This window comes from Ranitomeya imitator, chromosome 2, assembly GCF_032444005.1.
Source record: "Ranitomeya imitator isolate aRanImi1 chromosome 2, aRanImi1.pri, whole genome shotgun sequence".
NCBI lineage: Eukaryota > Metazoa > Chordata > Amphibia > Anura > Dendrobatidae > Ranitomeya > Ranitomeya imitator.
In genome coordinates this window covers 184,200,770-184,226,107 of record NC_091283.1, presented here as the reverse complement: position 1 = coordinate 184,226,107, position 25,338 = coordinate 184,200,770, and the positions used below count along the sequence as shown (strand labels likewise).

Below are 25,338 nucleotides of genomic sequence, written 5' to 3'. Positions count from 1 at the left end.
AAGTTGTGTGTGGGTGCCTTACCTGGTGGTGAGAACTCCATTGCCTCTGAGCATGACAATACTTTCCCCGAAGGAAAAGCAACATCACTGCAGCAACCGGTCACCTTGGGTGCTGCACACACAGACGTCACATCAACCCTGTATTTCAGGCAGATAAACAGGGCACATTTACAACATACATTGTCAGGAGAGACACACAGGCCAAACATCCAGCATACATTCCTGAGTGAGGTACACAGAGATCACATCTAGCTTATGATAATGGAAGGGACACAGACCTCATAACCAGCCTATGTTACAGTGAGAAACACACAGAGCTCACATCCACCCTATATTACTGCAACAGAGGCACACCACACACAGACCTCACATCCAGCCTATATTGCTGAGAAGGATACACAGAGCGCACATCCAACTTATATTACTGCAAGAGATACAAAGCTATCACATCAAGCGCATATTACAGGGAGAGAAACAGAGCTCACATCCAGCCTATGTTGCTGGGTGAGACACACACCTCATAACCAGATACACAGGGCTTACATACAGCCTATATTACAGGGAGAGACACACACAGCGAGAGAGGCACACAGATCTCACATACAGCCTGTATTGCTGGAAGGGATACACAGAGTTCACATCCAGCTTATATTACTGCAAGGAACACACAGACCTCATATTCTACCTATATTATTGGGAGAGACGCAAAGTGCTCCCATCCAACCTATATTGCTGGGGAGACATTTTATTGCGAGAGACACACAGACCACATATTCAACCTATATTACTGAGAGATACAGACAGACCTAATATTCAGCGTACATTGCTAGAATAGACACATACCTCATATCCAGCCTATATTACTGTGAGAGACACAGAGCTCAAATCCAGCCTGTATTACGGTAAGTTCACACTAGGCATTTTTTCAGTATTTTTTTTCTGCAGGAAAACATGAGCTCTTGGCAGGAAAGAAGCTACAGAAAAAAGCATGTTCTCCTTGGTTTTTATTGTTTTTTTTTTTTTTTTATGGCGGTTTTGATGCATTTTTTTTGCAGCAGTTTTGTCATGCTAGATTTGTCTCTCATGCATGCTGATAATGTTTAGTGTTGAAAAAGGGCCAATTCCATAGAATCAGGTTTTGGCACAAGAAAACATAGCAAAACATGATACCTGCATTTTTGGGGCATTGTTTCTCCACCCATTCAAGTCAATGGGTGAAAAATGCTGAAAAAAAAAACGTTGAATGAAGTGACATGCTCTATGGCCAAAAAACATGCAAAGCACAAAATACTGATGTAAAAAAAAAAAAAGTGTGAGCATGAGATTTCTGAAATCTTAGGCTAGGTTCAGATTGCGTTAGTGCAATCCGTTTAGCGCCTAGCGCTAGCTGATTACGCTAACGCAATGTGTTGTAAAGGGGTCGCGTTAAACGTCCCCGCTCTCGCAGATCTCCGATCTGCGAGAGCGGGGAACGGACCGCGGGCGTGCCTCGGACGCTGCAAGCAGCGTCCGCGGCGCCACAAAACACCGGCACATCGCTAGCGCGTGCCGAAAATGGCACGCGCTAGTGATGCGCATCCCCATTGCTGTTAATGGGCGCGCTAACAGACGCGTTGCACGGCGTTAATTTCGCCGTGCAACGCTGTCCGTTAGCGCGGTCCCATTAACGCAATGGGAACCTAGCCTTATAGGCGTTGCTGGTACTGTAAAATGCAGCTGAAAATTTGCATTAAAAAAAAGCATAAAAAAACCTAGTGTGAACTTAGCTTTACTGTGAAAGACACACACAGCTCACCTCAAGCCTATATTGCAACGAGAGACACAGCTCATCACTGTGAGAGAGGCACATAGAGCTTACATCAAACCTATATTTCTGAGAGAGGCACTCCCAACATGAGAAATATCTGAATCTTGGTTCAGGCACCAAACTGTATAACAGGGGTCTGAAAATGAATTGGAAAAATGACTGCATAGTAAAACTAGGTGTAATTCTAATAACTAAATGTGACCATTTACATATGTAAAAACTAGTTAACCATTTCCAGCAGCAGATGGACCATATAGTGGTCTCCACTCTGCCCTATGTCATGTAATGGTCTCCACTCAGTTCTATGTCTCCTCTTGTTTTTTTTTCTTTCGAATCTTGCAGTGATTTGTCGGAATTAGCAGGTAACAGCATTCTCCAGCTTCAAAACAGCGCTTACAAGCTCAAGAGAAAAGAACTTGGCACGTTATGCTGTCTAGCAGCGGTGATAGCAATGAGCTGTAAACAAAAGAAAAGTGTTACGATCTCAAGAATAACCGAAAATTTCAAGAAGCGGTAAATCACAAAATGGTTTGTATTCATGAGCACTATCCACCAATGGGCTTCTGGGTATGTGCACACAAGAAGTTTTGGAGCTGAGCAGAAACCGCAAATCCTTCCAAAACTCTTTAAAAAAAAACTTTGGAGTTTCTGCTTAGTTTCCTCTCCAAAAACTCAGCAAAAAGACTCAGGTGTTAACAGACTCTTAGGCCTCTTTTCCACTTGAGAGAAAAAAAAACGGTCCGTAATCTGGACCGAAAAAAAGGAATGAAAAGTACGCGTTTATCATGCGAGTTCAATGCGATTTTTTTTGTTTTTAATCGCACTATCCGTTTGACATCCGTATGCAATCCGTTTTTTTTCTCTGCAACTATTTTTATACAGTCATTTACAGGACTCTTCACAGTGTTCTATGCCACAGAATGGTAAGGTATCCGTAAAAAGCGGATGGAATACGGATGGTCCGTATTCCATGCGTTTTTTTTCTCGCACCCATTGACTTGCATTGGCGAGTCTCGTCCGAGACTCACAGCAAATCGCAGCAGCATGCTGCGATTTTTTTCTCAGTCCGATTTCAGCTGAGAGAAAAATCGCAAATGGAATGCCACCTATTGAATAACATTGGTCCGAGTGAAATCCGATTTTTTTTTTTTTTTTATCGGTTTGCACTCGTCCGTTTTTCGCGCAAGTGGAAAAGAGGCCTTAGAATACGACCAGGTATAAAGAGTTTATTTTTCCAAAAAGGGTACCGCTCTGAAAAAAACTACTGAAAAATCAATCGAAAAATAAAAAACGTTTGAAAGACTGCTACTAGTCATTTCTATCGTAAAACAACTTTTGCTGTTCATATGTTCAGTCTTTTTTTCTGTTGAAAATGCTCCAAACTATGTGTTGTCGAATTGAAATGCTGCAAAAAAAAAAAAACGACTTGTACAAAAAAACCTCTGCAAAATCGCTTGAAAAACTCTTCAAAAGATCTCCAGAAAATGAAAAATTATTTAAAAAAAAAATCCTCAAAGAACGAGCGTTTCTTGAAGTGATTTCCATTCAGAAACTCAACTTTTTTTCTCTGCCTCAACAAAATAATAAAAAAAAAAATCTACGCACATAGCATTTAGGCCGGGATCACTCACAGCGAGATACGGCCGAGTCTCGCTGGTTAAAAACAAGCTCTGGCACCAGCACTCCAGAGCGGAGCGTGCGGCCGCACAGCAATACATGGAGCCGCACGCTCCGCTCCGGAGTGCCGGTGCCAGAGCTTGGTTTTTAACTTGTGAAACTCGGCCGACATTTCTAATAAAAATGTGTTTTTTTAACTCTTTGCAGGTTTTTGGAGAGATGTTACTACAAAACCTCTGAGTATACATACCCATAGGCTCTGTTTTCACCAAGTTTTTTAATACTGGAAGCGAATGCTTTATAAAATCCTTCTAAAAAAAACGCTTTAAAAATGCTTAGAAAACTCTTTTAAATCATTTCTATGGGAAACCCATTTTGTTGTTCATATGAGGAGGTTTTTTTCCCTGAAGAGTTTTTTTTTTTTTTAAGAAAGAAGCATGATGGGGAAAAAAACAAAGTGAATGTCACTCGTTTGAAGCGGATCCTAATGGAATCGGCTCCGTACAAGGCTCTACCCAATAAAGGCAGCAAAAAAAAAAAGACCTTGGGGGAAAAAACTCTTCTAAAACCTCATCAGAAAAAGAATAGCTCTTCAAAAAAGTTCTCCTGAAGCAGATTCTGCTTGAAAATTAGTTGACTGCTTAAAAAACCTTCTGTGCGAACATCGCCTACATGCTGGCTCTGTAGATGAAATAACACAGCGCTGAGCGAGCGTCAGGGCAACTGGCCGAGTGGACATTATTAGTTATCCTAATTTCCCATTTGTTCTCTCATAATAAGGCGATGTATGTTGCCTTGTATAGAATTTGTGTCGCCAATTTCACATTTTCCTATGGCTGCATGCTATCAACTCCCACTTTTTACCTCAAAATTGCAACAAAACAACTGAATTGTAATCAAAATCAATGATTTTTTCCATCCACATCCCTGAGAAAATCCATGAGATATGATAAATCTATGAAAATAATAAACTCTTGATCCTCCATGTGGCTGAACACAAACTAATAAAAAAGCGTCCTCGCATCTGCCCCTATCCAAGATGGCTGCCACCAGCTGCAGTGACGTCACCAGGAACCATTTTAGTGGCCGGAGCCCATTTTAGGATGATGCATTTTTTTTGTTGCCGTTAGTTACCCTCACACGTGGGTAAATAACGAGTTTAATCATTCCGTTAAGCTCCTCAGTTCTGGGTGGACCGGAACAAGAGCAGTTATCATAGTACCGTGGTTACGGGGACGGCAGCAGTCCGGTTCCACCTCGTTACTCTGTTGCTATAGTAACAGGCGTGATGACTAGCGGGCGCCATCTTAACTCTGGGTATAATGCTTCCCATTAGCAGGAAGAGCAGCAGTGAGAGGAGGACAAAGGAGCGGCTCAGCATGGCGCTGCCGATGTCCTCCATGTCACCGGCTGTCAGCTACAATGTGACAGCAAAGATAACTAGTGACGGCTCTGCCCGAATACTGTGTGATGGCGCCTCACCTCTATGTGTTATGTATAGATCGTATCACTAGGTGTATCTGCTGTAGCTATACACTGCATCCACCTGCCCTCATAGCCAGCTAGATCTCCTAGCAACACCGATAGTTATCTGTCACTGTTATATCTGTGTAGCAATGTCTGTCCATCACAGGTAGCTCATCTAAATCTATTATCTATATATTATCTATCTTATAGCTATATAATCTAAATCTATGTATCTATTATCTATCACATATCTATCTGTTATCTATCTCTATTATCTATATATTATCTATCTTATATCGATCTCATCTAAATCTATTATCTATATACCGTATTATCTATCTTATATCTATATCATCTATCTATGTATCTATTATCTATCACATATCTCTATCTATATCTATTATCTATATATTATCTCTTATATCTATCTCATCTATGTATCTATTATCTATCTGTTATCTATCTATATCTAGTATCTATATATTATCTATCTAATTCTATTATATCTCTAATAGCTATCTATTATCTATCGATCTATATCTCTATATATCTATTATCTATCATCTATATATTATCTATCTTATATCGATCTCATCTATCTATGTATCTATTATCAATCTATTATCTGTTATCTATCTCTATTATCTATATATTATCTATCTAATTCTGTCTATTATATCTCTATCTCATATCTATTATCTATCGATGTATATCTCTATATCTCTATTATCTATCATCTATTATCTATCTAATTCTGTCTATTATATCTCTATCACATATCTTTCTGTTATCTATTATCTATCTACCGATCCATATCTCTATATATCTATCTATCTACTAGAAACAAAAAAATGGAAGCAGCCCTCCAAAAATAGCGCAAATTATAACATTTTGGTTCAAAATGTCGCCAGATGGACCATTAAAGTCCTATAATTTGCACTATTTTTGGGGGGCTGCTTCCATTTTTTGCTTCTGATTCAGGTCAGGCCTATGGCTGGGAAGCTTTGCACCCCATTTGTTCATATAGACCTTCCTTCTTTCTTTCCTTTCCTTTCTTTCCCTCCTTCCTTCCTTCCCAAAACAGAATAAACAGCACATCACACGGTATCCAGTGTCTACATCACTTCTATCTAATATTTCCATCTCTCATATCTTTCTCATATAACCATCTATATATCTTTGTTATCAGTCTATGTTCAATCCATATTATACCCCTCTTTCTCATGTCCATGTGTGGTCCAAGCTATTCTATCTACCTCTCTAAATCACATCTATATCTCCATCTACAAAATGTCTAATATAGATTTCCTATCTAATCTCTACCCTCCATCATTTATATATCTAATATATCCTTCTCATAGCTATTAAGCTAACATCTCTCTAGTCTTTCTGTGTATTTTCCATCTAGAATCTATTGGATCTCTCTAATCTCTATATTTATCTCCTATCCATCCAGAGATACATACACATAGAAGAGACTACATGCACCGCACAGCAGCCACCATACACTGGCTTTTGTTCTGTGTGCTTTACTACACCTTGTTCCGATGGTATATATAACATGCAGCTGTATAACAGGGCAGTGAGGACACACAGGACACGTCCCGACTACACACAGGGGCCACATAGCCCAGTAATAATAGACTTATGGGCAGAGGCCAATAGTCTTCTAAGGCTGCCCTCAATAAAGATGGAGACTGCTGACGTCACGCGTCATCACAGCCTGGCTTTCTATTGGTTGCCCTTATGACAGCTGTTCCGTGCAGCGCGCTCTCCCCAGCCGCCGCTGCTGTCAGGCTCTTAGCGATAAAGTGCACTCCCCCCTCCGCGCTGCCGCGATTCACCAGCATCCTGCAGACATGGACGTGGTCAACCAGGTGAGAGCTGGGTTTGGGGGGGATGTAATGGGGGGCGCAGCTGCCACGTAAGAGGAGAGATGCTGCTAGATGCATGGATGGTGGTGCATGGAGAAAGGACTGGGGATGTCATTGAGATCACGGAGGAAAGGGAGGGTGTAGGGAGAAGGAAAATGGTAGGGAGGAGGGAGGTGAGGAGCCTTATCACATATAGGTGTGAATGCGCCTATAGATGTGGGTGGTCTCGCCTGTGCTCCCATGGGTGCAGATATACTGCATGCACATATGTGTGCACAGAGGTATACGCCGTATCCAGTGCTGAGAATGGCAGTGGGATAATACGGTGGATGGGATAATACGGGGGATGGGCTTAGAGTCAGGGACCGTGGTTTCTAGTACGTGTTTACTGGTGATGCGGGGGGCGAGGGTGACAGGACGTGTGCGGGTCACCATGGCGGACACGGGAGATTACACTGCGGGTCACCATGGCGGACACAGAAGATTACACTATGGGTCACCATGGCGGACACGGGAGATTACACTATGGGTCACCATAGCGGACACCGGAGATTACACTATGGGTCACGATGGCGGACACTGGAGATTACACTGCGGGTCACCATGGCAGACACCGGAGATTACACTGCGGGTCACCATGGCAGACACCGGAGATTACACTGCGGGTCACCATGGCGAACACCGGAGATTACACTGCGGGTCACCATGGCGGACACGGAAGATTACACTGCCGGTCACCATGGCGGACACGGAAGATTACACTGCCGGTCACCATGGCGGACACTGGAGATTACACTGCGGGTCACCATGGCGGACACCGGAGATTACACTGCGGGTCACCATGGCGGACACCGGAGATTACACTGCAGGTCACCATGGTGGACACCGGAGATTACACTGCGGGTCACCATGGCGGACACGGGAGATTACACTGCGGGTCACCATGGCGGACACCGGAGTTTACACTGCGGGTCACCATGGCGGACACGGGAGATTACACTGCGGTTCACCATGGCGGACACGGGAGATTACACTGCGGGTCACCATGGCGGACACGGGAGATTACACTATGGGTCACCATGGCGGACACGGGAGATTACACTATGGGTCACCATGGCGGACACGGAAGATTACACTGCGGGTCACCATGGCGGACACTGGAGATTACACTGCGGGTCACCATGGCGGACACGGAAGATTACACTGCGGGTCACCATGGCGGACACGGAAGATTACACTATGGGTCACCATGGCGGACACGGAAGATTACACTATGGGTCACCATGGCGGACACGGAAGATTACACTATGGGTCACCATGGCGGACACGGAAGATTACACTATGGGTCACCATGGCGGACACGGAAGATTACACTATGGGTCACCATGGCGGACACGGAAGATTACACTATGGGTCACCATGGCGGACACGGAAGATTACACTATGGGTCACCATGGCGGACACGGAAGATTACACTATGGGTCACCATGGCGGACACCGGAGATTACACTATTTCAGGGTGCAAGAGATAGGTTAGGTCTCAGAACCCAAAAACCAAAAACCAAGAAATAATAGAAAATGAAATAATGCGAATAAAAAGGTAAATCGAATAAGAAGATTTATATAATTATCAAACGTTCAAATTTAGGTAACAATGACCCCCCTGAACGTGGAGTGGTGGTCTCCGTCCTCCCAGGGGCGCGACTTCTCTGGTGATCAATAGATTTTGGGTTTATTAATGCTAATTGTCTCCTGGTGTACATCTCCAGGGCGTTATAAGGTCGTGTCTGGGCTGTTTGTAGGGTGTGTGCCTGATCGGACCCCCCCAGGGTCTTCAGAGAGGTCACATGGATGACTTACATAGGGGCGTTCCGCTCCGGTTGGGGTTCTCCTTCGTGTGGATCAGTCAGGGGGCCGAGGGAGGGTGGGTGATGTTTGCTGGAGCGGATGCAGAATGTCTAAATGATGTGGTGGTCTTGGAATCTGTCTGCACCCAGATTGGAAATGCTAAAGGTCAGGAGTTTCCAAATATTGTAGAACTACAACTCATCGTGTCCAGACAGCAGAAGTTTCTATAGATCAGTTGTATCTAAGTGGTGGCTCTCCAGCTACTGTAGATCTACAACTCCCAGCATGCCCAGACACCATAAAATGCTATATATCAGTTGTAGCCAAGTGCCGTGGCTCCACTTAGTACAGAACTACCACTCCCAGCATTCCCCAATAACAGAAAATGCTACAGATCATTTGTATCTAAGCCATACCTCTCTAGCTAGTGCAGAACTACCACTCCCAGTATGCCCCAGTAGCGGAAAATGCTGTAGGTCAGTTGTATCTAAGCCATGGATCTCTAGCTAGTCCAAAACTACAACTCCCAGCATGCCACAACAGTGAAACAATGCTATAGAGCAGTTGTGTCTAAGCCATACCTCTCTAGCTAGTGCAAAACTACAACTCCCAGCATGCCCCAACAGCAGAAAATTCCATCGATCAGTTGTATTTAAGCCATGGCTTTCTAGCTAGCGCAGAACTACAACTCCCAGCATGCCCATACAGTAGAAGATGCTATAGATCAGTTAACTCCAAGCTGTGGCACTTTCACCAACTACAACTCCCAGCATGCCCTGACATAAGAAAGTGCTTTAGAGAACAAGTTGTCTCCAAGTGATGGCTCTCCAGCTGTTGCAAAATTGCAGCTGCCATGGCATTCTGGGAGTTGTAGTTTTACAGAAGCTGGAGAGCTGGAAACACCTGATCTATAGCAGGTTCCTGTATCAGGGCATGCTGGGTGTTGTAGTTTAGCGACAGCTGGAGAGCCGCAGCTGTAAGATCTTCAGTGGCGTCTCCCACCCTTTCTGTAGGGATGCCGCCTCCACATTGGGTCAGAACATCTCCAGATCGTCCGGTCTTGTAAGGGTGGGGGTGCGGGTGTTATTGGGGTGCAGTGATTTAGTGTTTACCAAAAAGTGAACAGAAAATGTTCAGTTTCCTTGCAGTTTTTACAGATTTTTTGTTTTTGTTTCCCGGCACATACAACTTTGATGTGATCCTAAATCAACTGATAGGATCTCCGAAAAAGAGCGATAAAAGAGCGAGAGACTCTGAGAACAGCTCACTGACGGACCCTCAGTTGACTCATTCTGCATCCAGCCATACGTAGTGCAGCACAAACAGGCAACATTATTATTATACCCAAGTGCAAAAATGATTTTCTAGCTCACAGTACATCCCTTTTAAGTGAAGAAAGTAAAAATGGAAATGTCCGCAATTGCTGGACAACCCCACAAAATTATCTGCGGCTGAGTATATGTGGTGTCCAGTGAGAGTTGTGGTCCTTTTGGTTTCCGTATAGAAGTCCAGTAAAGGTTCCTGCGCTATAGCTAATATTACATTATTTGGTGCCGTAGAACTTGTCCTAATTTATTACGTTCTTTGCAACCTGTGGAAAAAAAAAATGGCAGCAGGAAGGAGCCGCGATGATGATGATGATCTGTCATGTGAGTGAGTGGCGGTATACATTCTCACATGTGCAGAGACGGTGCTTGTGTGTGTGAGGTGGAGGGAGTGCAGCTGGGAAAGCGGCCTTTCAGCACCCTGGATAGCGGCACACTAATGTACCTGTTATGTCCCCACAGCTGGTGGCAGGGGGGCAGTTTCGAGTAGTGAAGGAGCCTCTGGGATTCATTAAAGTTCTGGAATGGGTGAGTAATTCTCTATATTTGTCTGTTTTGTGTGTTTATGACCTTGTATCTTGTTCTTGCATTACAAGTTCTTTTATATACCGCCATCATCTGCCATACTGCTATACGGGGTACGCTGTGTTCAGGATGCCCATGTAGATGCCTTTGCGTGACAGACGGTGAGAAAACCTTGTTCATCTGGGTCATAAATAAATGATGAGAAAGAGAGCACATGATGGCGGAACTTATTCCCCGTACCAGTTTATAAATATTCAGGACTGGAATGTGCCCCTCTTGGAGAATGTGCCCCAATAGGCCCGCTGGGTAACTGCGAGACCGGACCACCCCTCTCCTGTGCATAAATGCTCACGGAGTCTGGAAATGTCCTTTAATCTGGCAAACTGGTAATCCAGTGATTGTTCACACCTAGCAGAAAGGCGGTATAATTTCCATCGCAGGATAACTGATAAATGTATGATCCCTGGGATGGAGCATGCGTCATCACCGTCCTGTTCCCTTCAATGGGGCTGTTGTTGAGCATGCTCACTTACAAAGGGGACCCACAATCTCCAGATCTGTAGAGTTCCCAACAGTCGGAGACCCAGTGATCATACATTCTCAATTTTTGGAGGTGATAAATGTATTTAATGAGACAATCCTCTTTTTAATTTTTTTTTCCAGTAATCCAGAATATTCGTGGAATCAAAGAAATTTACTGCACTTTTTTAGTTCATGAAAAAAAGACCCCACTGATGGGCATTTGGTGCAGTTGCCCCCTTTATTTCGCACCACATGGGCTGCATGGCACAGCGAGGCTGGCAGTGGTGCAAATGCTGCTTCACCTTGCTCATGTACCTGCACTGTTCTGCATTCTCTGTTAGGGTCTTGCCCCCTCCCCACTGTCTTGCCCCTGCCCCCCCGTCCATGTCTTGAGCCATCGACCCACCCCCATCCATGTCTTGGGGCTCCCCCCATCCATGTCTTGGGCCCTCCTGTCCATGTCTTGGGCCCTCCTGTCCATGTCATGCCCCCCGTCTGTGTCTTCGGCCCTACTTGTCCATGTCCGTGTCTTGGGCCCTCCTGTCCGTGTCTTGGGCCCTCTTGTCCGTGTCTTGGGCCCTCTTGTCCGTGTCTTGGGCCCTCTTGTCCGTGTCTTGGGCCCTCTTGTCCGTGTCTTGGGCCCTCTTGTCCGTGTCTTGGGCCCTCTTGTCCGTGTCTTGGGCCCTCTTGTCCGTGTCTTGGGCCCTCTTGTCCGTGTCTTGGGCCCTCCTGTCCGTGTCTTGGGCCCTCCTGTCCATGTCATGCCCCCCGTCTGTGTCTTCGGCCCTACTTGTCCATGTCCATGTCTTGGGCCCTCCTGTCCGTGTCTTGGGCCCTCTTGTCCGTGTCTTGGGCCCTCTTGTCCGTGTCTTGGGCCCTCTTGTCCGTGTCTTGGGCCCTCTTGTCCGTGTCTTGGGCCCTGCCGTCCGTGTCTTGGGCCCTGCCGTCCGTGTCTTGGGCCCTGCCGTCCGTGCCTTGGGCCCTGCCGTCCGTGCCTTGGGCCCTGCCGTCCGTGCCTTGGGCCCTGCCGTCCGTGTCTTGGGCCCTGCCGTCCGTGTCTTGGGCCCTGCCGTCCGTGTCTTGGGCCCTGCCGTCCGTGTCTTGGGCCCTGCCGTCCGTGTCTTGGGCCCTGCCGTCCGTGTCTTGGGCCCTGCCGTCCGTGTCTTGGGCCCTGCCGTCCGTGTCTTGGGCCCTGCCGTCCGTGTCTTGGGCCCTGCCGTCCGTGCCTTGGGCCCTGCCGTCCGTGTCTTGGGCCCTGCCGTCCGTGTCTTGGGCCCTGCCGTCCGTGTCTTGGGCCCTGCCGTCCGTGTCTTGGGCCCTGCCGTCCGTGTCTTGGGCCCTGCCGTCCGTGTCTTGGGCCCTGCCGTCCGTGTCTTGGGCCCTGCCGTCCGTGTCTTGGGCCCTCCCGTCCGTGTCTTGGGCCCTCCCGTCCGTGTCGTGCCCTCCGCCCGTGTCGTGCCTCGGCTCAGGCCGGCAGCGTTGGCACTTGTGCATTCTCACACCCCAGGTTACACTGTAATCCTCTTTTCTTTTTGCTATGGCCGATGCTCTATAAATACTCATCAGTCTCTGCGGAGATGCGGGAGGTCACAATCCTTCTGAGGATTATCGGCAGCATAAATCCAGCCCCGTCTGCCCGCTGTGCACCGCCACCTGCCCCCTCCTGCATGCTCCTCTGTGCTAGGGGGTGAAGGGCCACACGGCACAAGTGCATTATCAGAGTTTTAACCCCACATATGCCGATCAAACAGTTTTGGGTACTGGGATGTTTCTTGGCTACAGATTGCAGCAGAGAAATCGGCACAAGATGGGATTGTTGGCATCACCTGCCAACTGTGAGAGCTCCTCAAGAAATCGTATGTGCCACCCACTTCCTATCATCTCAATGTTTGGCAGGAGAAGAACAAGACATATTTTCTTCCCGATAACAAATCTACATACATCGCCTCGTATGTTTCTCTATTAGTTATAATTTCTGAATTTTATTATCCAGCATTTGTAGTGCCCACTGCCATGCCATACTGCCCATTAAACTATGCCACCCCACTGATAATCCATGCTGCCCATCATACTATGCCACCCACTGATACTCCATGCTGCCCACCATACTATGCCACCCACTGATGCACCATGCTGCCCACCATACTATGCCACCCACTGATGCACCATGCTGCCCACCATACTATGCCACGCACTGATGCACCATACTGCCCATGAAACTATACCACCCACTGATACACCATGCTGCCCATCATATTATGCCACCCACTGATGCACCATGCTGCCCACCAAACTATGCCACGCACTGATGCACCATACTGCCCATGAAACTATACCACCCACTGATACACCATGCTGCCCACCATATTATGCCACCCACCGATACTCCATGCTGCCCACTATACTATGCCACCCACTGATACACCATGCTGCCCACCAAATTATGCCACCCACTCATACACCATGCTGCCCACCATACTATGCCACCCACTGATGCACCATGCTGCCCACCATACTATGCCACGCACTGATGCACCATACTGCCCATGAAACTATACCACCCACTGATACACCATGCTGCCCATCATATTATGCCACCCACTGATGCACCATGCTGCCCACCAAACTATGCCACGCACTGATGCACCATACTGCCCATGAAACTATACCACCCACTGATACACCATGCTGCCCACCATATTATGCCACCCACCGATACTCCATGCTGCCCACTATACTATGCCACCCACTGATACACCATGCTGCCCACCAAATTATGCCACCCACTCATACACCATGCTGCCCACCAAATTATGCCACCCACTGATACACCATGCTGCCCACCAAATTATGCCACCCACTGATACACCATGCTGGCCAACAAACTATGCCACCCACTGATACACCATGCTGCCCACCAAATTATGCCACCCACTGATGCACCATGCTGCCCACCATACTATGCCACCCACTGATGCACCATGCTGCCCATCATTTTATGCCACCCACTGATGCACCATACTGCCCATGAAACTATACCACCCACTATACACCATGCTGCCCACCATAGTATGCCACCCACCGATACTCCATGCTGCCCACCAAATTATGCCACTCACTGATACACCATGCTGGCCAACAAACTATGCCACCCACTGATACACCATGCTGCCCACCAAATTATGCCACCCACTGATGCACCATGCTGCCCACCATACTATGCCACCCACTGATGCACCATGCTGCCCATCATATTATGCCACCCACTGATGCACCATACTGCCCATGAAACTATACCACCCACTATACACCATGCTGCCCACCAAATTATGCCACCCACTATACACCATGCTGCCCACCATATTATGCCACCCACCGATACTCCATGCTGCCCACCAAATTATGCCACTCACTGATACACCATGCTGCCCAACAAACTATGCCACCCACTGATACACCATGCTGCCCACCAAATTATGCCACCCACTCGTACACCAGGCTGCCTACCAAATTATGCCACCCACTATACACCATGCTGCCCACCAAATTATGCCACCCACTATACACCATGCTGCCCACCAAATTATGCCACCCACTATACACCATGCTGCCCACCAAATTATGCCACCCACCGATACACCATGCTGCCCACCAAATTATGCCACCCACTGATATACCATGCTGCCCACCAAATTATGCCACTCACCAAATTATGCCACCCACTCATACACCATGCTGCCCACCATATTATGCCACCCCTTCATACACCATGCTGCCCACCAAATTATGCCACCCCCTGATACGCCATGCTGCCCACCAAATTATGCCACCCACTGATACACCATGCTGCCCAACAAACTATGCCACCCACTGATACACCATGCTGCCCACCAAATTATGCCACCCACTGATGCACCATGCTGCCCACCATACTATGCCACCCACTGATGCACCATGCTGCCCATCATATTATGCCACCCACTGATGCACCATACTGCCCATGAAACTATACCACCCACTGATACACCATGCTGCCCACCAAACTGCCACCCACTTTTACACCAGGCTGCCTACCAAATTATGCCACCCACTTATACACCATGCTGCCCACCAAATTATGCCACCCACTATACACCATGCTGCCCACCAAATTATGCCACCCACTATACACCATGCTGCCCACCAAATTATGCCACCCACTATACACCATGCTGCCCACCAAATTATGCCACCCACTATACACGATGCTGCCCACCAAATTATGCCACCCACTATACACCATGCTGGCCAACAAACTATGCCACCCACTGATACACCATGCTGCCCACCAAATTATGCCACCCACTGATGCACCCTGCTGCCCACCATACTATGCCACCCACTGATGCACCATGCTGCCCATCATATTATGCTACCCACTGATACACCATGCTGCCCACCAAATTATGCCACTCACCAAATTATGCCACCCACTCATACACCATGCTGCCCAGCATATTATGCCACCCCTTCATACACCATGCTGCCCACCAAATGATGCCACCCACTCATACACCATGCTGCCCACCAAATTATGCAACCCACTGATACACCATGCTGCCCACCAAATTGTGCCACCCACCAAATTATGCCACCCCTTCATATACCATGCTGCCCACCAAATTATGCCACCCACTCATACACCATGCTGCCCACCAAATTATGCAACCCACTGATACACCATGCTGCCCACCAAATTGTGCCACCCACCAAATTATGCCACCCCTTCATATACCATGCTGCCCACCAAATTATGCCACCCACTGATACACCATGCTGCCCACCAAACTGCCACCCACTCATACACCAGGCTGCATACCAAATTATTAACCAAAAACACCTAAACAAAGGTGCCCTCTCGTCCAGCAGAGGGCGTAACTCTAAGCCAAAAACATATAAACCTATAAAAACACACTAAGTTATGGAGCAAGCGAATGTCAATAGATCCAGTAACCATCAAAATATTTGTTTGACCAAAAAACCACAACAGAGCGGTAGAGGTATCAAAGCCAATAAGACAATTTTTATTTAAAGTATCAAATACACAAGATTGTAATAAATATACATGGACAAAAAACAATGGATGGGAGAGAAACAACAAAAAGAAACCAGCATGAAAGGTGTTAAAACAATGCTGGTAAAGAGCACAGAAAAATCCAGGCATCCTAACTACACCATCACACCAGTATATGCTCAATGGTCTTTGTGGAAAAATCCACAGATACTTTAAATAAAAATTGTCTTATTGGCTTTGATACCTCTACCGCTCTGTTGTGGATTTTTGGTCAAACAAATATTTTGATGGTTACTGGATCTATTGACATTCGCTTGCTCCATAACTTAGTGTGTTTTTATAGGTTTATATGCATACCAAATTATGCCACCCACTGATACACCATGCTGCCCAGCAAATTATGCCACCCACTGATACACCATGCTGCCCACCAAACTGCCTCCCACTGATACACCATGCTGCCCACCAAACTATGCCACACACTCATACACCATGCTGCCCACCAAACTATGCCACACACTCATACACCATGCTGCCCACCAAACTATGCCACACACTCATACACCATGCTGCCCACCAAACCATGCAATCCACTGAAACATGAGGCTACCTACTAAACTGTGCCACCCACTGGCACTATGCTCCCTACCAAATTGTGCCACCCACTAAGACACCATGCAGCGCACCAAACTATGCCACCCTTTGAGACACCATGCTGCCCGCCAAGCTGTGCCACCCACTGAGATACCATACTGTCCACCAAACCTTGCTGTCCATCAAACTATGCCACCCACTGAGACACTATATTGCCCACCAAACAATACATCACTGGGACACCATACTGCCCATGAAACTGCTACCCATTGAGACACCATGCTTTGCAACACACTATGCCATCCTCTGAGGCACCTTGCTGCCCACCAAACCTGGTTGCCCACCAAACTATGCCACCCACGGACACACCATGCTGTCCATCAAACTGCTTCCCACTGAGACATCTTGCTGCCCACCAAACCTTGCTGCCTACCAAACCTTGCTGCCCACCAAACTATGCCACCCACTGAGACATCATGCTATCCGCCAATATGTGCGAGCCACTGATACACCATGCTGGCCACCAAACTAGGCCACCCCCTGAGACACCATGCTATCCATCAAACTATGCCACCCATTGACACACCATGCCGCCCACCAAGACACCATGCTACCCAACAAACTATGCCACCCACTGACACACCATGCTTCCCTTCGAACTGCTACACACGGAGACATAATGCTGCCCACTAAACTATGGCATCCACTGAGATACCCATGCTGCCTACCAAACTATGCCACCTACTGAGATATGTTACTGCCTACCAAACTGTGACCCACTGATATGCCATGCTGCACACCAAACTATGCTGCCCAGTGAGACACCATGCTGCCATCAAATTATGCCACCAACTGGCACATCATTGTGCTCACCAAACTATGCCACCTAGATGCAACATGCTGCCCACCAAACTGCCACCCACTGTGACACTATACTGTCCACCAAACCAAGCCACCCATTGAAACATTATGCTGCCCACCAAACCATGCCACCCACTGAGGAACCATGATGTTCATAAACCTGTGCCATCCACTGTGACCTCATCCTGCCCATCAAAATATCCCACCCACTGAGACACTATATTGCTCCCCAAACTGTGCCACCGGCTGAGAAACCATGCTGCCCTCCAAATTGTGCTGCCCAGACACACCATGCTGCCCACCATACTGTGCGACCCATCATGCCCCCATGCTGTCGGTTTTGCCATAGCTCTTTACCTATCCATTTCCTAATGATCTTGATTGAGGTCAGGTGAATTTCCGTCTTGCTTTGTGTTTGCCGCTCTTTACCCCTCCGCACGTTATTAGCGGGTTCTATACGGCCCCATCTAGGTGCAGAGGGCGAGCAGAGGGCACACAAGTTTGGTCGTTTTCGGCTCCGCTCCTCATTCAGATCCCTCTGCTGCGGAGCCGTATGGAATATTCTATTGGAGAACGGCATAAATAGCGATTTCATGATGGCGTCTTGTGCCCTATGACTGTGGTCTGATATGTTCCCGATACAGCGGCCCACCCATGTGGAGCGACTCCCTCTACCACCTGATCGTTGGCCTTCTGGTCGGACCCCTCAATAACCTGCATTTATTTGGCCTTCATGTTTGGATCTAGTCGATCGGTGTTGACCACTGATGAATAATATTTAGGGACCGGCTAAAATTGAGGACGCAGCAAATCGGCCCATTCTGAGTAAAGCCCCTCTTTCTACTGAGGGGTCTTAGCTGAAGAATAGTCACTTTTGTCCAAGATTTTGAAAAAAAAAAAAAGTGCTTTCTTCCTGAAACAGCGCCACAACCGTCTGTAGGTTGGGTGCGGTACTGCAACTATCAGCTTCAGTGGATCTCCGATGTAATTCCACACACAACCTTTGAACAGAAGGGGCACTGTTTTAAGAAGCAGACATTTTTTAGATTTTGTACTTCTTCTTTATCCTCATTGCACGATTGTCCTTGTTGTTGCGTCCTCCAGTCCTCACCGTCTCCGTTTTTTCGTTACAGCTATTTTCGATCTTTGCCTTCGCGACGTGTGGAAGTTACTCCGGACAATTCACCCTGAGCATCGACTGCGTCAACAAGACCGAGAGCAAGCGGAATATAAAAGTGGACTTTGAATATCCCTTTAAGTGAGTGTCCTGTAGTTCACTCGCAGCAAATATTACAGGCAACTGCGGAAATAGCCGTTTCTTTATATGGTACTTGCAGTCCTTTTTGCGACAAGGGTAAGATTTCAAAAACAGCGCCACCCATGTGTACAGGTGATATCTGGTATTGCAGCTTGGTCTCTATTCACTGCAATACCAGACGCAACCCAAGTGCAGGTGTGGCGCTGTGCACTGGTGGCTCTGCAAGGCAATGCCTATACTATTAAATCTCAGCCCCCTAGGTCATATATCTCATGCATTTTCAGGCGGAAACCTCTTCAGGTAGCGCTCCTTTTTTTTTAAGGATTTTTTTTTTTTTCTGAAAAATTTCGTGCAGCCATTTGATTGGACAGAGCCCAGTTTTGACCATTTTCCATCGGGATCTGCTTCAAAGAAATGGCATGTAATACTGTTTCAACTTTTAGACTTTGTCTTGATTTCTATGAGGGCTTGTTCACACTTAGTAGTTTGTGCATTTTTTTTTTAATGCAGAAAAAATTTCTAGAGTTTGTATTTTTTTTCCCAAGCTCAGCGTGTTAATTCTTTCAGGCTGTGATCACTGTTTTTTTCCTGTTGCTTTTTATCTGCATATTTTCTGCAGTTGTCCCCACCATAATATGCAATAAAAATCTTATCTTATTGTGTTGTTTTTTTTTGTTGCATTTTTTATACTTTTTTTTCCTATTTATCTGATACATTTTTTGAGCAGATTTCAACCAGCGGTTTTTATTTATTGATTTATTTAAGTACAGAAAAGCTGTAATTCTTCGCTTAAAAACTCAACTACGTTTTTTTTCCCGCTCCCCCTAAAAGATTATAGAGAAAAAAATTCAACAGTTGCACCAGATATAATTTTGCACAAAAACCCACTGCATTTAGAGAGCTTAAAACTTTTTTAAAAAATCTGTAAATGAGCTTGATATTACTGCACTATGTGAATATACTGTCTATTAAAAGTACCCTTTTATTGGGCCTTTGTGTGCCCCCGATCTGCTCCACATCACCCGCTCTCTCTCCTGTAGGCTGCACCAGGAATACTTTGAAGCTCCAACATGCCAGGGCGGTGCTACAACCAAGGTGTTCCTGGTCGGGGATTATTCCTCCTCTGCTGAGTTTTTTGTCACCATCGCAGTGTTCGCTTTCCTTTACTCTCTTGGCGCTCTGGTCACTTACATATTCCTCCAGAACAAATACCGTGAGAACAACAAGGGCCCCATGATCGTAAGTCACCCACGTGCACCTGCAAACACTTGTGGAACCGATGGGCAACTTATTACATCTAGTAGTAGTCTGGCCATATCTTGCATTGTAGGACCTGTCACCGGCTCAAAACGTCCAGTTTTTGCTCTTATTCTATTCCCGTGGCTCCCCTGAACATTTTCTTTTTTTTTTTAAATCCACCATACGGTTTCAGAGATATGGAGGTTTTTAGTTAGTGCGATCCTCTAAGGCGTGGCTCAGAGACTCCTCAGGGGCGTGTCTTTATGATGATCTGTTTTTACCCAATCAGTCACGCCCTCTTAGTAAAGACCAAAAAATGATCACTAAATAAAAAGGCTCATATCTCGAGAACCATTAGGTGGATTTTAACAAAACAAAAAACATAATACTCAGGGGAGCAGTGGGAATTAATTTATATCATAAACAGGCCATTTTTGACCCAGTGACTCGTCTTTTTTTAATACTGCATTTGTCCGTATGGCACAATATTTCCATGTGTATGGTCCCAATTTCTTTTACTGAGTAAAAGTAAATTTGTCAAATCATTTGTGTCTGGTCTGAAAGGTTCAGCTGATCTGTATCAATTCAGATATGACGCGGCTGGCCTCCATGCAGAACCACTATGGCACCGCCAGGGGGGATACCCAGCCTTGCTGCAGTGTCCACACCTTTTTTTTTAGCAGGGCAGTGGTTTACTCTTGCACTTTTGGGTTTTACACCCCCATTTCACTTTCTGCCCTTTCTTCTTCCCAGGACTGTATAGTGACGGCCGTCTTTGCCTTTCTGTGGCTGGTAAGTTCAAGTGCATGGGCCAAGGGATTGTCTGATATAAAGCTGGCGACTGACCCAGAGTTGATCAAAGATCAGATCCCCGCATGCGAGAATCCAGAAAACAGATGTCAAGAAGTGAGGGATCCTGTTATGTCCGGGCTCAATACCTCTGTGGTGAGTATATGTTATATCCAGACTAACGCCTGACCCATCACTAGTAATGGGGGCGCCCTCTAGTGGCCGCTCTGTTAATTACATAGCTATAGCCTCTTTAGGGCCCATTCATATTTTTTTTCCATGACTGATTGGGACTAAATGCCTTCCCTGCCCCATAAGCATGCCCCAGTGATCTCTTACAGGTTTTCCATGGGGGGCTCAGGGTCTTCTTAGAGCGGATGGTTTGGTGGCGATTGCCTCCAGCATTTCTGTACCCTGCATATAACAATGCAAATATTGCTATTCCTTTGGGCAAATACACATTTGGTGATCTTCTTTTTACCAGGAGGTAATCCTATTAGAAAGGATTATTGGCTCATAGAAAAATACATAATCATATAACCCCTCTAATATAATGCCGACAGATTGGGGGAGGGGATTCTTGAAAGATTTAACACCAGGTATTTTTGTGGCAGAAGTTTGGTGTAAACAATTTAGTGACTTTGTGGTTTTATCCTTGTTTGCTGATGTGTAAATTTCCAATAATTTACACCAGAAATTGGCAGAAAATTAAATCTACATCGGCTCATCATGTGAGTTTCGGGCCGTGTCACATGGAGAACCCAAAGAGGTGCCTGACTTATTAAGAGGTGTCCATTACTTTGTGTTTGTATTGATGAGCTCCCTCGGCGCGTAGTGGCCGCTCCCGGGTGCTGAAGCTCCGTTCATGGTGAAGTGAATGGGAAATGAGCTGCGGTAGCAGAACTTTGGGGGTGTCAGGTATCAGACCCCCACCAATCTGATTTTGAATATTTCTAAGATATGTCATCAATATGTAAGTTGTGCACAACCCCTATAACTGTAATCCGTCAGTAGGTTTTTGCTATGTAATCTGAGAGGAGCATGATGCAGGGGCAGAAACCCTGATTCCAGGGATGTGTCACTTACTGTGCTTCAATAAAATCAATGTTTTATCAGCAGGAGATTATCAGTACAGGACTAGGTGTCTCGTGCCTCCTGGTCCAACCACATGCCCACCACTGACTGGCAGTTTTCTGACAATATACAATGTACACAGCTCCACATTCCGAGCTCTGCTAGATCTTCAGCAGAGAAAACTGTGATTGTATCACAACTGCTGCACCCAGTGAGTGACACATCGCTGGAATCAAGGTCTCTGCTCCTACACCATTCTGCTGTCAGATTGCATAGGATAAACCTGCTATCAGATTGTTTTTATTTTACACACCAGTGGGCTTTGGATCAAGACGGGCCCAGAAAATGACGATCTTGATAACTTTCCCATTAGTGTTTTATTTTGCGGCGCTGATCTCCCAGATAATCCAAATTGCTGCTAGAACTTTATGTATTCTCAAATGTCAAAATTAATGAATATTGTATTTATAAGAAAACAAAGAAAAGTATTAAAAAGATGTCCCTGTTTCCTGGCTGCAGTTTGCTTAAGAAAAATAAAAAAAGTAGTGCTTTACTCCCCCTCCTTGGGTCCAGTGCGGAGTCTCCACTGCTGCCCTCATTGTCTGTTATTGTCTGTAGCGCTGACATCATGACGTCTGACAACAATAGACACCGAGAGTAGCCACGGAGACTCTGCGGAGAATGAGTGAAGCAAATATGTTTTTTTTTCCAGACCAACGCCTTAAATGACAGATGAATATTAACAATACTAGATGGTGGCCAGATTCTAACGCATCAGGTATTCTAGAATATGTATTTATATATGTATATAGCAGCCACATAGTATATAGCACAGGCCACGTAGTATATAGGAGCCATGTAGTGTATAGCAGACAAATACTACGTGGCCTGTGCTATATACTATGTGGCTGCTATATACATACATATTGTAGAATACCTGATGCGTTAATACAGGCCACGCAATATATAACAGTGGCCATGCAGTATATAACACAGCCACGTACTATATACCACAGCCCACGCAGTATCTAGCAGCCACGCAGTATATAACACAGGTGATGAAGTATATAACACAGGCCACGCAGTATATAACACTGGCCAAGTAATATATAGCACAGCCCACGCGGTATATAGCAGCCACGTACTATATAACACAGCCCACGCAGTATATAACAGTGGCCAGGTAATATATAGCACAGCCCTTGCAGTATATATCAGCCACGTAATATATAGCACAGCCCACGCAGTATATAGCAGCCACGTTGTATATAACACTGCCCACGCAGTATATAGCAGCCACGTAGTATATAACACTGCCCACGCAGTATATAACAGTGGCCACGTAATATATAGCAGAGCCCACGCAGTATTGAACACAGCCACGCTGTATCTAACACAGCCCATGTAGTATACAGCAAAAAAATAATTAAAATAAAAAAGTTATATACTCACCCCTGGGATCCAGCGAAGCTCCGGCGATACGCGCGTGGCTGCCGCCATCTTCTGTTCCCAGGATGCATTGCGAAATTATCCAGATGACTTAGCGGTCCCGCTACCAATCAGCGACTTGGATTTCCATGACAGACAGAGGCCGCGACCAATGAATATCTGTGACAGACAGACAGAAGGACAGACAGAAAGACGGAAGTGACCCTTAGACAATTATATAGTAGATGTGAGGTTGTTTAATGATGGCACCCAGGTATTTTTTTATTTCATTGCCTCTTTTCCAGGCCTTTGGATTCCTGAACTGCCTAATCTGGCTTGGAAACCTCTGGTTCGTATTCAAAGAGACGGGCTGGACAGCTCCATTCATGAAGCAACCACCGCCCGCCCAGGAGAAACAGCCGGCGCCAGACACCTACGCGCAGGGTCAGGGCTACGCTCAGCAGGACTCTTACGGACAACAAGGAGGATATCAACCCGACTATTACGGCCAACAGCCCGAATATAACCAACAGGGGTACAGCCAAGGGGGCTATAGCCAGCAAGGGGTGCCGACCTCCTTCTCCAACCAGATGTGAGCTGGTGAGTGTCTCGGTGGTAAGAACAACTGCATCCATCACCCATCCAGTTTTTCTGTTAATAAATTGTCTGCAGAATGTTTCCCATAATCTAATGGCCGACTAAGGGGGATCATGGTGCAAACAGATATTAAATTAAAAGCCGCGCTAAGGGTCCGATTGCACAGGAAAACGTCTGCAGCACAAACTCGCCGTGCGGCCATTCTGCTCACTCCCATACACGTGCGCTCGCGGTTCAGCGGTGGGGGAACAGGCTTCTGACAATCACCTCTGGCCGTGAGAACAAAAGGATTGGGCATATTGAAATCCAGCATGTCCATTATTTTATTCTTGCCCCCACACTTTCTCCTAGTCCATTTCTTCCATCATCTCTTAAGGGGAACCTGCACCTGTCCTCCTGCACGCCTGATCCCCTCCCCATTTTGCAGGGCATGAATCTCTCTTACCTCCTCCTGTCATCTATGTCGTCCCCCCATCAGTGTCTATGACTCATCTCCTGGTCTGCTCCATGAATCATCCCCTTGTGTTGCTGCCTCATGTACACACCTTCTGGTCGCTTTGTCTTCCCTCCACCAACATCTCTGTAGCCCACCGTTTCTCTTCTCATGCCCCCTCCTCCTTTTCTCCTTCTGCATTTCTCTCCTTCTCTCCCACTCAAATGTCACATTGCTTTTCTCTTCTCAAATCCCATCCCCCTCCATGTATCTTCTTTCCACCACAGTCTTCCATCCGCTCTCCCAAAATTGCCATGTCATTACTTATTACTATGGAAAAGGGATTTCTCCCCCCCCCCCCCCCCCCACTATAGTACATCCCACTCCCATCCTGCTTCCACGTATCCGCAATGTAGCGGTAACTGGGCCTGTGCCATAAATGTGTGGGCCTGTGCCATAAATGTGTGTGTGTGTAATTATATATATATATATATATATATATATATATATATATATATATATATATATATATATATATATATACTAGCTGAAGAGCCCGGCGTTGCCTGGGCATAGTAAATATCTGTGGTTAGTTATAGCACGTCACTTCTCTTATTTTCCCATCACGCCTCTCATTTTCCCAATCACATCTTTAATTTTCCCCCTCACATCTCTCATTTTCTCCCTCACTCCTCTCATTCCCGCCTAACACTTGTCATTTCGACCTCACATCTGTCATTTTCCGATCACTCCACTATTTTCCCTCACTCCTCTCATTTTGCACTCACACCTTTTCATTTTCACCTCACACCTCTCATTTTCACCTCAGTATATACATGTTTGTCATCTCCCTTATATATAGTATACACCTGTATGTCATCTCCTGTATATAGTATATACCTGTATGTCATCTCCCCTGTATATAGTATATACCTGGTGTGTCATCTCCCCTGTATATAGTATATACCTGTATGTCATCTCCTCCTATATATAGTATATACCTGTATGTCATCTCCTCCTATATATA

The 25,338-nt window shown here is 46.2% G+C and overlaps 1 protein-coding gene across 1 annotated transcript in view; it reads left to right on the top strand.

Annotated features, from left to right (window-relative positions):
• Positions 1 to 6,681: 6,681 nt before the first annotated feature.
• The window catches only part of SYP (synaptophysin), a 29,486-nt gene continuing 10,829 nt past the window's right edge, over positions 6,682 to 25,338 (top strand). The window contains exons 1-6 of the mRNA XM_069748244.1: positions 6,682 to 6,768; positions 10,401 to 10,466; positions 18,627 to 18,751; positions 19,792 to 19,990; positions 20,744 to 20,935; positions 23,587 to 23,881. Of these exons, the coding sequence (XP_069604345.1) occupies positions 6,751 to 6,768; positions 10,401 to 10,466; positions 18,627 to 18,751; positions 19,792 to 19,990; positions 20,744 to 20,935; positions 23,587 to 23,877 (891 nt within the window). The 5' untranslated portion in view covers positions 6,682 to 6,750 and the 3' untranslated portion in view covers positions 23,878 to 23,881. The remainder of the gene's footprint in view (positions 6,769 to 10,400; positions 10,467 to 18,626; positions 18,752 to 19,791; positions 19,991 to 20,743; positions 20,936 to 23,586; positions 23,882 to 25,338) is intronic.